Source organism: Carassius auratus, chromosome 8, assembly GCF_003368295.1.
Source record: "Carassius auratus strain Wakin chromosome 8, ASM336829v1, whole genome shotgun sequence".
NCBI classification, from domain to species: domain Eukaryota; kingdom Metazoa; phylum Chordata; class Actinopteri; order Cypriniformes; family Cyprinidae; genus Carassius; species Carassius auratus.
This window is the reverse complement of record NC_039250.1, coordinates 29,517,067-29,530,911: the sequence shown is the minus strand read 5'-3', so window position 1 is coordinate 29,530,911 and position 13,845 is coordinate 29,517,067. Positions and strand designations below refer to the sequence as shown.

Genomic DNA, 13,845 nt, shown 5'->3' with positions numbered 1-13,845 from the left:
ACCCATTTTATTATATCATAACTAACCTGCTCTGTCTAGTCTGTTGGTCTCCGTGTCCTCTTTGCTTCGTGGTTTTTCTGTGCGTGAAAAATTGATGTGGTGTGAAAGCGTGTGAAAAGAGTCAATTGCGTGTGTCTCACGGTGAATGCTTGAGAGTTGGCACATTAGTTCCCAAGCAGAATAAAGGACAGGTTGATTATTGCTGTTTAGCGTTTGTATTAATCTATGATGTGTCCCTGTTTGCGTACAGGGACATAAAAAATAAATGAAAAGTGATACGTGGACCAAGGTGTCTGAGATCGTTCATTTTAAGTAAAGGATCCTAATATTTCGTCCACAACAATATTTAATGAGGTTAACTTATAACTCCTTGTGGTTAGTCTGCACGAGATCAACAAGCTTGTTTGCTTTGCGGCCGCTTTAAATACAAAATAAGCATTCGATCTACGTTAGAGCGTCTGAGCGCTCACAAATCTTTCTGCAGCGTCGTGAGCAGAGCGGCAAGAGCGATTTTTGACGTTCTAGACGCCGGCGGTGTGAACGCACAGTTAGTCTTCGGCTATGGCTGTAGTGTTGTTGTGAAAGTATGGGCGGAGCATAGAGACTATGCCGTTTCTCATTTGTTACTCTAGAGTAGACCAGTTCACTTTATTGAGGCATACTGCCCACATCTGGTATGGAATGTGGAGTATGACTTGATTTTTTTTGCCAAACATTACAGATGGCACCTTTAAGGTAAGGGGAAGTTTGAAGGACTGATCACTGGGGAGAGAGAATTGTTCCTTATTTACCATAATGGGGATTTGAGCCTTGTGTGGGTATCCTTGATAGCGATGGCATGGTTCTCCCCAGTAGAAACAGAGACGAAGTTGGCGTCGCCTTGCTCTTTCACCTTCTGAGAGTGTGGCAAAACCCACTTACATTGGTTCCTCATTGAACTTGGCGGTAGATGTTGGTATGGCTTTAGTAACACATGATGTAACAGGCTGGATCTATCTCACATGCCTTCTTCGTGGGGATTTGTCTCATGAGATTATCAATCTTGATTGTGAGTGACCAAGTCAGAAAATGATAAACTTTCTCCTTTACATATCAATTCTGGCTGTAGGTCAACGTTGAGGTTGAGGCTTTTCTGGAACACAGTGTTGAGAGAAACATAATTCCATCCACTCTCAGCAAGTGTACGAAACAAGATGGTGTAGTCAGCAGCTTTTCTGTTACCTTGGGACATTTGCAGAAGCTGGGTTGATATATCATTTCCCCCTGTGGGATATTCAAACACTTCTCGTAGTTTTTGAATGAATAAAGTAGTCAAATGATCGTCTAAATCAAGTCAGTGTCCCAAATGGCTGCAGCCCAGTCGATAGCCTTTCCAGACAACAGTGACATCATAACGGCACATTTCTTATCATCAGAATTAAATTTGTCTTCTTGATTATATAAATAAATCGATAATGGCAGTCCGATCTTTCAAAATGCACAAGGGGAATCCAAAAGGCAGAGACTAGTAGGCAGGCGAGTATGTCAAACACAAACATCAGTCCAAATTAGGCAATAAATCCAATGGGGCAATCCAAGAGGCAATAATGTGAAAACAGGCAAAGTCATGCACAAACAGGCAGTCAGAATAATCAATGGGGAAACGCTTGGTAAGGCAGGTAAACTGGCAATACTTCACAAAGTAAAAACATGCTGACTTGTGTTAAATAGTCCCAAACAGGAAATTATTGTAGAAGCAGAGGGAGCTGTGAACAGTCAGTACTCAGGTGAAGGCTCCCTCTGCTGACGTGGCATTACAGATGGTCCCTGCAGTCACCTGGATCCAGTCTGTATCCAGCCCAGATGGTGGATCAGCTTCTAGAAAGGACCTTTACAGCCATGAAAGACAGCGACAACTAGAGCCCCAGATACAGATCCCCTGTAAATACCTTGTCTCAGAGGATCACCAGGACAAGACCACAGGAAACAGATGATTCTTCTGCACAATCTGACTTTGCTGCAGCCTGGAATTGAACTACTGGTTTCGTCTGGTCAGAGGAGAACTGGTCCCCCAACTAAGCCTAGTTTCTCCCAAGGTTTTTTCTCCATTCGGTCACCGATGGAATTTTGGTTCTTTGCCGGTGTCGCCTTTGGCTTGCTTCGTTGGGGTCACTTTATTTACAGCGATACTGCTGACTTTATTGCAAATGGTTCCACAGGATAGATACTATTCAAACTGAACTGAGCTGAATGATGACACACTGAATTCAATGATAAACTGCCTTTAACTTTCATTTTGCATTATTGACAATGTTTTCCTAATTAATGTTGTTCAGATGCTTTGACACAGTCTGTTTAGCTTTATAAATAAAGGTGACTTGACTTCTACGTCTTGTGCATTCTGAGATGATATTCTGCATACCTTGGTTGTAACGAGTGGTTATTTGAGTTACTGTTGCCTTTCTATCATCTCTAACCAGTCTGCCATTCTCCTCTGACTTCTGACATCAACAAGGCATTTTCAACGAACAATTGCTGCGCACTGGATATTTTCTCTTTTTTGGACCATTGTCTCTAAACTCTAGAGATGGTTGTGCATGAAAATCCCAGTACATCAGCAGTTTGTAAAATACTCAGAATCACTTAAGTCCACTTTCTTCCACATTCTGATGTTCGGTTTGTACTCTGTCGTCTTCACCACATCTAGATGCCTAAATGCATTGAGTAGCTGCCATGTGATTGGCTGATTTAGCAATATATATATTACACATTCATTGAGGTGCACTCCGTACCCCGTGAAGACAAAGTGAAAACAGAATTTTAAAATGTCTGAATTTTGAACGTTCTATTTATCAAATAAACCTGAAGAAAATATATTCTAACAATAATAATAATAAAAAATTTTGAGCAGTGAATCAGAGTATTACAATAAGGAAAATAAGGATCATGTGAATGAAGTAATGATGCTAAATTTTAAGCTTTGAAATCACAGAAATAAATTACATTTTAATATGTTCAAATAGAAAACTGTTAGTTTAAATAGTACGGATTTATTATTTATTTTTTTTTACTGTTTTTGCTGTACTTTGGATCAAATAAATACAGGCTTGGTGAGCCTTAAAAAATAAAAAAAATCTTACTGTTACAAACTGGTAGTATATATATATATATATATATATATATATATATATATATATATATATATATATATATATATATATATATATATATATATATATATATATATATATGTGTGTGTATGTTATTAATATGAAAATAAGAATTTTTTTAATGTCTAAATGACTAAGTCATCGAGTCCTCTATTCATTCATTTGATTCATTAAAATTGCTGATTCATTCAGGAGTGAAGTAAATGGTTCTTTGTGAATAGTTTATTGAATCATTAGGCTTGTTCGACTTGAAGCGGGTCATAACCATCAGACCGACCTGTGTGTGACATCAAAGAACCGCTAGAGCTTAGAGAGCAGGCGATTACTTGTCATAACGTTTATGATACTTTGGCATAAACCGATTGATCTGTGCAGCGCCACTTCAAAGCCAATGCATATGCCAATGGTTCAACGTGCCAAATGGTTCACTAAATTCATTCAAAATGTGGATTAAGAAATTAAATGCCGCTGTGGGTTGCTCGTAGATAAACTATTCTGCTTTGTCTTTATCTTCTGGTTGGCAAAATTGAGCAAAACAGACCATTTTATCTAAAATAATACAATATTAACTTCTTAATGAACTGTTGTATAAGATGAGTATCACATTTGCTCTAATGGGATATTGCACTTAGCCTACTTCTCATTTGATATTTCTTAATTATGTGATGTAAATATGAGACACAATCTCAAACTGGCATTTGCCCCATATCTTGAATTGAAATGTGTTAATTTTAACGCGTTATTTTTCTCCATAATTAATCTAATTAACGCATTGAATTACTAGCCCTAATATATTTACAGATGTGTGTGTGTGTGTGGGTGTGTACTGAATGCATGTATATTTAAGTATTTTGCTTAAATGAATCAAAGTAATGACAAAGCACAGTGTAAAATAAAGTCCAGGCCTGGTCCTCTCTCGTCCTTCACTGTCATAGCTCCTCTTTTGTATCCTTCCGATCTCCTCCGTGGGACTCGAGACCGGTGAGTGGCACAGGTGTCGCTCATTTCCAAATCACTCCATGGTCACACACAGTAAGGCATAGCACAGTAAAAACAAATCAGACGAAAACAGAGTTTTGAAGGGGGGGCAATTTGTCTGTAATCTGTCCTGTGACAGGAGGGTTTGGCTCAAATGTGCTCAGATTTAGAGAGCATCTGAAGAATTTATAAAGATCAGATCTCAATCAAAAGAAAAAAGAAAATGAAAATTTAAATGTGACTATGAGATTCAGGGGCCTTGAAGATATATAAATACATGTACAAATATATATATATTTCTTTCTCTTCAGTTTATTGACATCCAGCCTAATGATGGTTTTGGCACTTTGCTGCCTTCACAATGCATGGACATTTACTTGATCTTCAGTCCATCAAAGGCAGGGGAATACAACTTCACACTCACATGTAAAACAAGCATTAACAGGTAAGAAAGCAGTTGCATGAAGGTCTACCTAAGCGACATATTGAAAGACAGCATTCTGCTGAATTATTTTGCACTGAAGAAGTGGTGTCCAAATTCTTAGGGGAATATTTTCACCCCTACTTAATTTTTTTTGTTTGTTTGTTATTTGTTGATTAGATTAACTGTTTTGGACTGATGTCTTGTACTGATACCTGTGAGTTGTCCTAGCCATGACGTGACAGAGCACTGCACTTCTTGTCCTGTGTGCAACCATCTTTAGCCACATCTCCTTTAGTCAATAAAGTTTATTATGTGTGGTGTAAGGCGCCCCTTTTTAAGCACATGCGCTCCCTGTGACGTCATACTGTAGGACTACGTCTGCCAATCATCATTGGTGTGTTTCTACACACTTCGGATGATGGTCACACCTGCATGCCTTATCGTAGTGTACACACATGACACAGTGTCTTGTTTCCTGCTCAAGGAACCGGGGGCTGTATCTCTAAGATGTTTTATTTATTTCGTCAGAAGGTGTTTGATCTGCCTGGTCACATCTGTTTTTTCTTGGCCTGTTCCTGTAGAGATTGATTATAGCATTCAGCAGAATGTCTCTTTTATTCTCAGTGGTTATGTTTATGACCATGTTCTGCATGATTATATCTGATTATTTGATTTTGCTTTAATTTATTGATGTTATTTTTCGGTCTTCTAACTTATGCTTTCTATTCTTGACTCAGAGACTTCCTGATTTCTTGTCATGCGACTGCCGTCCAGCCTTCCTTGAAACTCTCTGATAGTTTGGTTGAGTTTGGAGGGACAGCGGTGGGAGACCGGGCCACAGCAGTATTGTATGTGGAGAATATCAGCGCCGGGCCTGAGGCTGCAGCTCGGCTCTTCACCTTCTCTGTTCCAGAAAACTCTGACATCACCATCACACCTGCTTCAGGAAGAGTTCTGCCTGGACAGGTATCGCTAATGACTGCTGCAGCTTACAGTCTGCTTTATTATCCTGTTAGGCGAAATCAGAGCTTGCTGTCACATTTTGCTACAGTGAATATTACTCATAGAAAGTTTATTTTTAATAGTCATATTAATATAGTCATATACCTTAATATTGGGACACAACAAGACTTAAATATTATTTTCCTTGGAAAAAATAGTTCACTGAACAATACATTTGGTAAGTACACAAAATACAATAAAAAATGATATTGTAATATTATTAAGATTTAAAATTTCTGCATTCCCATAGAATCAGCATAATAACACAATGTCTAATTGTGCCCTCTTAGATTACATAATGTAAACTGACATGATTTCTGAAGAATCTTGTTTAGTAAAGGCTGTTGAAAATCCAGCTTTGACATCACATAAATTACATTTAAACTATATTCAAATAGAACAGATCATTTAAATAAATTATTACTGCAATATAAAAATTACCGCAATTAGGGAAGTGAATAAAATCTTAATGTTTCAGTTTCTTTAAGCATGACACACACACACACACTCTCACACACACGTTTGTTTTTGTGTAAAGTGTGCTCATCCCATAGGTGTAATGGTTTTTATACTGTAGAAACTGTATATTCTATGTCCCTTCACCAACCCTACCCCTAACCCTAACCCTCACAGGAAACTTTGTGCATTTTTACTTTCTCAAAAAAACTCATTCTGTATGATTTATAAGCGTTTTGAAAAATGGTGACATGGGTTATGTCCTCATAAGAACCCTCTTTTTGTAATACCTGTGTCATACCCATGTCATTATACAGAGTTGTGTCCTGATATGACACAAAAACAAGCACAAAGAAACCTTTCAAATCCTACATCATATAGTGAATGTTTTTTTTCTTTTATTAACTTTTTGTCGGTGCAGTTTTAATGATTTTAGCATTAATTGTATTTAATTTTATTTACTTGTTTTAAAAATTTAATTTAATTTTTATTTTATTTTTTTTTATTTACAAAAATAATTTATGATCTAGATGTTTGAAACCAACATACAGAAAATAAACAAATGCATAGATGCTTATGGATTTTTGGCAGCATGAATGGAATGGATCTCTATTATATGTTTGCCCTGAAATGTTGTACGAAAATATACTCAGCATCCATTTGTGTGCCTTCACAGAAGAGTCTGGTGCAGGTTACATTCAGCCCAACACTGTCTGATGACGTAATCAACGCAGAAGCTCTCCGCTGGAAAGAGGAGTTTCATACTGACACCAGCAACTGCCAACATACAGAACCTGATGCCAAAGTGAGGGGCAGAACAATGTCCAGGACAACCATGCCACTTCTTACACAACATTCAGCATTAACAAGTGTTGAACAGTAACTTCCCTAATATCTTGATTCTTTTACAGAGCAAACTGGAGACCCACTTGCTTTCGTTAAAAGATCATGGCAACAAAGTGATGCCTGCAAATGGCAGCCCCTTCCATTCCCCAAGCCCAGCAGATATTCAGGCAAGGTACGAAGGCCAAGCAGTCTGTGTTTGATGACACTGACATAAGGGTCAGGGGACAGTTGAAAATATGATTTTATTTATAATGTTTCTTTACAGCTCTACTGAATATTTGGCTGTAAAGGCTTCACTATTGCGCTCTTTCACTGAGCGTCACGTTCGTTACATCATATCCTGCTTCATCTCTTCTTCAGACATAATTCGGGAAACATCGGAGGAGCCCAGATACAGGTGATGTGAGAGTATGGTTTTGAGAGGGACTGATACATAAAACAAGTTTTAACAAAACCTCTTCTTAGGGGTGCTCCGATCACGATCGGCCGATCATTAATGCGCATCTCGTCAGTAAAGCCGGTTTTCTAATCAGCGGTTAATTCCATCAGGTGCATGATTTCACATAGAGCAGCTGTTACCACACAGAGCCATTGTTAACTGAGACGATGCGCCAATAAACGCTTAAAATGAAGTGGATTTGCGCATCTTCTCAGTTAACAATGGCTCTGTGTAGTAACAGCTGCTCTATGTGAAATCACGCACCTGATGGAATTAACCGCTGATTAGAAAACCGGCTTTACTGACGAGATACGCATTAACGATCGGCCGATGGTGATCGGAGCACCCCTACCTCTTCAGATGTTCAAAAAGAAGGTTCACAAAGTATTTTTTATGCTGTAGTGCTGTAAAAAGTGTATCATTAGGTTTTTAACGAAACCTATGAATGCATAAGAGAGACCTTTCATAAACCAAAACTCAGTGAGATACATCTTCAATGCATCAGTTAAAGAAGGTTAAATAGCATCCTTTGCCGCTGTGTAAAGCTCATACACTCAACAACTCTCAACTCACTGGATTGCAACTATTACCATGTTATCTTATCGTTTAACAACAATAATCAAGAAAAAGTGTTGTGTCATGAAGCAGGCCTTTGAGTCACTACACCACAGCAGTCACTCACGGTGCCAGGTTGAAGGTTTGTGATCGTGTCATAATGTTCTTGTGACTGTAGAGTCAGTTACATGACACTTTCGGCTCAGATGATTGGATTAAAACAAAAATGTTGTCTCCCGAAACCAATGAACAATGTACATCCTACGGAGCTACAGAATTTAAGATGAATGGGAAAAGCAAACTTTCTTGTTGTAGTATGTTGCAGTAATGTCACATCTCAGAGCTCACTGAACTCAAACGTGTTGTGCAGCCCACATCAGACCCTCTATCTGGAGCTGCACTGCCCAGCCATCAGACCAGCATTACTGCTCATCACTGACAGTGGACACAACACCGTCCACTTTAATCAGGTGTCAGTAGGTAATAAACATTCTGCTGAACTGCTGTTGCTGTTTCTGCTTTTATCTTCCAGTTCACTTGCGATTGTGTTATCCTTGTAGGTCAGAAAGTGTTGAAAAAATGTGTAATCCAGAACATTTCTTCAGAGACTGTAAAGGTATCTTTCTCAATCCTTTTACCAAGTATAGCATTGTCATACTCTGCATAACCTTATCACCATATTATCATGTCCATTGATGCAGCAGCATCTTTATATACTTCTGACAGCAGCGTGCACATATAGTGGCTTGTACTGTTCATCTTCTTTCTCTTCAGCTTGTGGCAGCCATCAGCAGTCACTGAGTTTGCTGCTTTACATTTCAATAATTTGGGTCAATGTTTGCTGTAAGCGAGTCTTGCAGAAACCCTCTACCTCCCCTAGCTCCACCTGTCTTGATCTGCAGCGGGCAATTTAATTTATATAACTGGCAATAGCAAGACTTTAAAATATGAAAACATATCAGAGTGATATGACCATTGCTTTATGGACATTTTGCTGTGTTTATTATAAATTATCCATGCACATCATTATATATTTATGCCTTCATAGTAATTAATTGAAAACATGAATGTGCCCCATGTTTTTTTCTTATAAAAAAAAAATATATTTCACTCTCATATACTGCATGTCAAAATAGGGCAGAAAAGATGGTCACAGTTTCCATTTCATGTTAAATGTAAGTAATTTTCTGTTAGGTGTTATGTAATTATATGGAAAAAAACTACATGGTATGTTCTAGGTTCAAAGTTAAAGTCATTGATTATGAAAGAAAATAGTTTCAACTAATCTTTAGTTTTAAAAACAAAATCAATACATGCTCTAGGAAATAAACTTTAAACCCTACCCACAGGAATTACATCAGTAATATATTGAGCTACAAAAACATTCCCATTTCAAAAATAATCATTCAAACAAATGTGCTGTTAAAATACAATAACTACGAGCATCACATTTCTGCTGTTAACCTGTACAATGTCATTTTCAGTGTATTCACTGCGAATAAAACCCTGTGTTTGATGAATATCACTCTTAACCTGACTTGTAGCTGACATCATCACTGCTGGATGTGACTGGGCCGTTTTCTGTCCTGAATGCCATGCGTCCCATCGCTCCTGAAGACACACACATGATCCTGATCGCATTTACACCCTCTCTGGCCAAGAAGGTAAGCATTGCTTCACTGTTAGACAGTTATTGCCCCCCTTACACAGATTATAATTATATTATAAAAAAAAAAATTTTCTGCATCTAAATTTAAGGCTCTGCTACACCAGCTGATTATAAAGTAGATATAATAAAATGCAGATGCTGGATGAAGTCTTTAATTTTAGACAATTTGGTAATAGCTACAGAGAAATATGTGTAAATATGTTGATTAAACATGCTGTATTTAAAGGAATAGTGCACCCTAATTTACATTTGCTGAATACTGTAATTCCTCATTTTAAATTAAAAGCGTAGCGTTCCAGTGGACAGAGATCATAACATTAGCACAGAATCAGTTCAGAATCAATCACCAAACGAATCAGTTTAGTTCAGATGTGCTCTGTGTGTCGGTCTGCTTCATGCTGAATAACGCATGCGCAGTATCATCAGCTCCTCGGTTCTCGAATCGGACGCGTCAGACAGAAACGCTTCTTGGTTCAGTGTACTGGTGATCCGAAAACCGGCAGTGGGCGTGTACGTTCGTTATCTGGCTCTGCTGATTATTCACACAAATTCCCCCCCCCGCCTTTATTTAAGACTGGCCTTTATTTGTCCCAGTTGACCATGCCCCTGTCCACTATCAGAGACCCGGCGTTTATTTGACTACCCGTTTTTATTTGAGGAATTATGGTAGATGAGTTATATCTTCATCAGAGCAGATTTGGAGAAATTTAGCATTATATCACTTGCTCAACAATGGATCCTCTGCAGTGAATGGGTGCCATCAGAATGAGAGTACAAACAAATAATAAAAACATCACATTAATTCACATGACTCCATCAGTTAATGTTTTGTGATGCCAAAAGCTGCACGTTTAGATGAAAGATAGGTGACCCAGCCTAGGGGTGACCAATTACTGTGTTGTTTTGATGTTGGGCTGTTTGGATTCTCATTCTGACGGCACCCATTCACTGCAGAGGATCCATAGTGAGCAAGAGATTTAATGAAAAATTTCAGCAAATTTGTTTTAATGAAGAAACAAACTCATCTACATATTGGCCTGATATACTGTAGCCTGAGAGTGATTACATTTTAAACGAACTATTCCTTTAAATATGTGATCTACAATATTAAATGCCTTGATTAAAATGTTGTAAAAAAAAATGGAAAAAAAACATTCACATGGATCCGTGAAAATTACAAAAAAATGCTGCAATAGGCAAGCAGTTCACAATGTCACCCTCTAACGGAATGCTACACTTATGCACACATACCTATAGACTGAATACACAACTACAGGATATCACCGTTTCCACAAACTTCCATTTTCAGGCCCCAGAAAATGTGAAACCAGTGATGCCCCATCATTTAACAAAAACATCTCTCTTTACCCATTATTCTTATGATTGTAATACAAACTGTGTTTATTTGGGCTGAAATATGATCCAGCCATTTTCTGAACAGTTTTCGTGAGATTCATTTGAACACCCCAAAACTGTCACCGAGCTGATGCTAGTATTCATATTATGCAATTATTTTTGTTTTGTCAGTACTGTGAAACACTGGAGGTGAGCTGCAGTCAGATGTCGCTGGAGCTCACATTGTGTGGTGAAGCTGTAAATCCCATCATCACCTGCTCAAATGAAGGACACATTCACTTTGACTATGTTCCTGTGAATGAGAGCGCCTCACAAGTGTTCAGGGTAATGACTCTACATTGCCATGTCTTAGTGCACTAACATCACATTCAACACATTGACTGAGGAATTAGCCGACGCCTTTTGACAAACAATGCATTGTGTAAAAAAACAGTTATCAAATCATACATTCTCAGAAAATATTTGCAAAAATGGTACCTTCAAGGTTACAACAGCTTGTTATTGTACTATCAAAAGAACATGTTTGCACCTTACCCCTGAAAGGTTCATAGTAGTACCCAATATCTCTAAGGTATAAATATGCATTTTTAGGGGTAGATAAAGTGTTAAGTTCAATATAAACTGCCCACTGTTGTACTGCTGTTAAGGTACAAGTTTTCACATTTTTTTCTGACAGCATAAAATGAGCCATTAATAGGGCCATGATGGTGTCAAATTGATGCTGCAGTTCAACACTAGAGGTCACTGTCACCACAGTATAATTCTGTTGACTGCTTCTGTCAAATATCAGGTCATTATTGTGGTCTTGAACAGACCATAGCACTGTACGTACTGTAAGTCACTCTAAACACAAGCATCTGCTAAATGAGTGCGTTAAAGTGATCAAAAATGACAGTGAAGATATATTTATAATCTTTATAATATACAAGTTTTTATATCAAATAAATGCTGTTCTTCAAACAAGACTTGATTCATAAAGCATTGCCGAAATGGTGTAATTATAACATAAAATATTACTGGAGCATCAAATCAGTGTATTGAAATGTTTTCTTACGATCCACGTCACACCTGAAGAATGGAGTGACAGCCACTGCATTTTATTTTAATGAAGCCGTGGTGAACATAATGTTCTTTCAAAAACACAAAAAATGTACTGAACTTTAGAGCAATAGTGTATAGATTTGCAAGATCTAAACATGAATTTGGTAACGAACTGATTCTGTGTGTGTTTAGCTGCAGAACATGTCCTCGCTGGATGTGCAGTTCAGTGTGCTGTTAGAAGGACAGACCGAGCGGATGCTGGCTCTCATGGACTCCACCGTACACCTGGGTAAGTTACAGACACACACACTGAGGTCTTCTCTCCTGTGGAGTACACGCATGTGACTGCAGATTTTCAACCTGAGAAAACGTCACCCAACAGTTCTGCAATCTTTTAATCAGCCCTTTCTTAAGCCCTATTTTACAGATCTTCCCAACCATGTTCCTGTTTCTTGTGTGGTTGGGAACCACTGCTTTATTACACGTCTTCTCAAGTCATATAATACCTTTGTGTGAGCAACTAACCTAAGATTTTCTTTGCTAACAATCCTTTCCCTCAGCCATAGCAGAGTATCATTCATATGGGGCTTATTCAGACTGGATCAACATGAGGCTCATGTGTAAATGATGAACGCCTCACAACCTTAACCTGAACAGAACAGGCTCATTTACTGGCATAAACATGACCATTCTGCCTAAATGTATGAAATCATTGATTAATATCATCATCATCCATCCATCCTCTCAGGTACTCAGAACTACAGTGGGATGAGCGTCTTCCGTGTGTCACCGTCAGGGGGAGCGATTACTTCTGCAGGAGCGCTTGACATCACCGTGACCTTTCACCCCGATCATGAGAGTCTGCATTACAGAGATGTTCTCACAGTGCAGCTCATGAACAAAGTTAGACACGTTCATCTACACACCAATACAGCTCACATTCAGTTTTATTCAGTGTTATATTCTAATTTATTATACATTTTTATTCAGAGTGCACTGTGTGTGTGTGTGTGTGTGTATGTGTGTGTGTGTGTGTGTGTGTGTGTGTGTGTGTGTGTGTATAAATATATAGATAAAAATAAACAGCAACATATTTTACTGTTACTAAATAACAACATGTCTCATTGGGCAAAATTAGATGCACATTTGGCTAGTGTGGTGATTAATTTCCCCACCTGTTAACAATATAATTATGAAATATGATTCTAAGGCTATGTGTACATTAATCTGGATACATTTGAAAACAGGTTTTTTATTTCAAAAGGCTCTCTCTTACTGCTTATGTGTAAAACATAATAAAAGCTCACTGAGATGATACAGCGAGACGAGACGTAATACAATTCTCAAGCTACTCTTCTGTCACAGTCATTTTATGAGCAAATTATCTCAACACTTACTGCTATAAAGTAATATATGAAAAAAACATTAATATATTATAATATTAAGTATAGTTAAAATCTATTAACACATTTACTGACATATTGCCAGAGACTTACTCATATAAAAATTATAATTAAACTTTATTTGGATAACTACTTGTGCACAATGTACATTTCTTAATGTTAAGCCTAAAATGTGTTTTAATGTCACTATCGATGAGGATTGTATGATCTTTGCATAATAAAGGTCTTTACATGCAAGATATTTAAAGTTTACCTGAAGTATACTTGCAATAGCTCCACTTTAGCACAATCAGATTTACTTCAATATACCTTTAGTTGGACTTTAGCACTACCACTACTATTAGGTACAAAAGGAGTTGTTCCCATGAAAGGGGGGGGGGGGTGAAATGCTCGTTTTTACTCAATATCCTGTTAATCTTGAGTACCTATAGAGTAGTACTGCATTCTTCACAACTCCAAAAAGTCTTTAGTTTTAATATATTCATAAGAGAAAGATAGTCTGTACCGATTTTTCCTGAAAAAACACG

General features: G+C 37.8%; 1 protein-coding gene across 2 annotated transcripts in view; it reads left to right on the top strand.

The window, feature by feature from the left end:
• Positions 1 to 13,845, top strand: part of cfap74 (cilia and flagella associated protein 74) — a 76,532-nt gene that overhangs the window by 58,246 nt on the left and 4,441 nt on the right. For both annotated transcript variants that reach the window (XM_026270686.1, XM_026270685.1), the window contains 11 exons: positions 4,439 to 4,572; positions 5,289 to 5,517; positions 6,686 to 6,814; positions 6,921 to 7,027; positions 7,121 to 7,252; positions 8,220 to 8,329; positions 8,410 to 8,465; positions 9,394 to 9,513; positions 11,046 to 11,198; positions 12,108 to 12,204; positions 12,664 to 12,818. In XM_026270686.1, the coding sequence (XP_026126471.1) occupies positions 4,439 to 4,572; positions 5,289 to 5,517; positions 6,686 to 6,814; positions 6,921 to 7,027; positions 7,121 to 7,252; positions 8,220 to 8,329; positions 8,410 to 8,465; positions 9,394 to 9,513; positions 11,046 to 11,198; positions 12,108 to 12,204; positions 12,664 to 12,818 (1,422 nt within the window). The remainder of the gene's footprint in view (positions 1 to 4,438; positions 4,573 to 5,288; positions 5,518 to 6,685; positions 6,815 to 6,920; positions 7,028 to 7,120; positions 7,253 to 8,219; positions 8,330 to 8,409; positions 8,466 to 9,393; positions 9,514 to 11,045; positions 11,199 to 12,107; positions 12,205 to 12,663; positions 12,819 to 13,845) is intronic.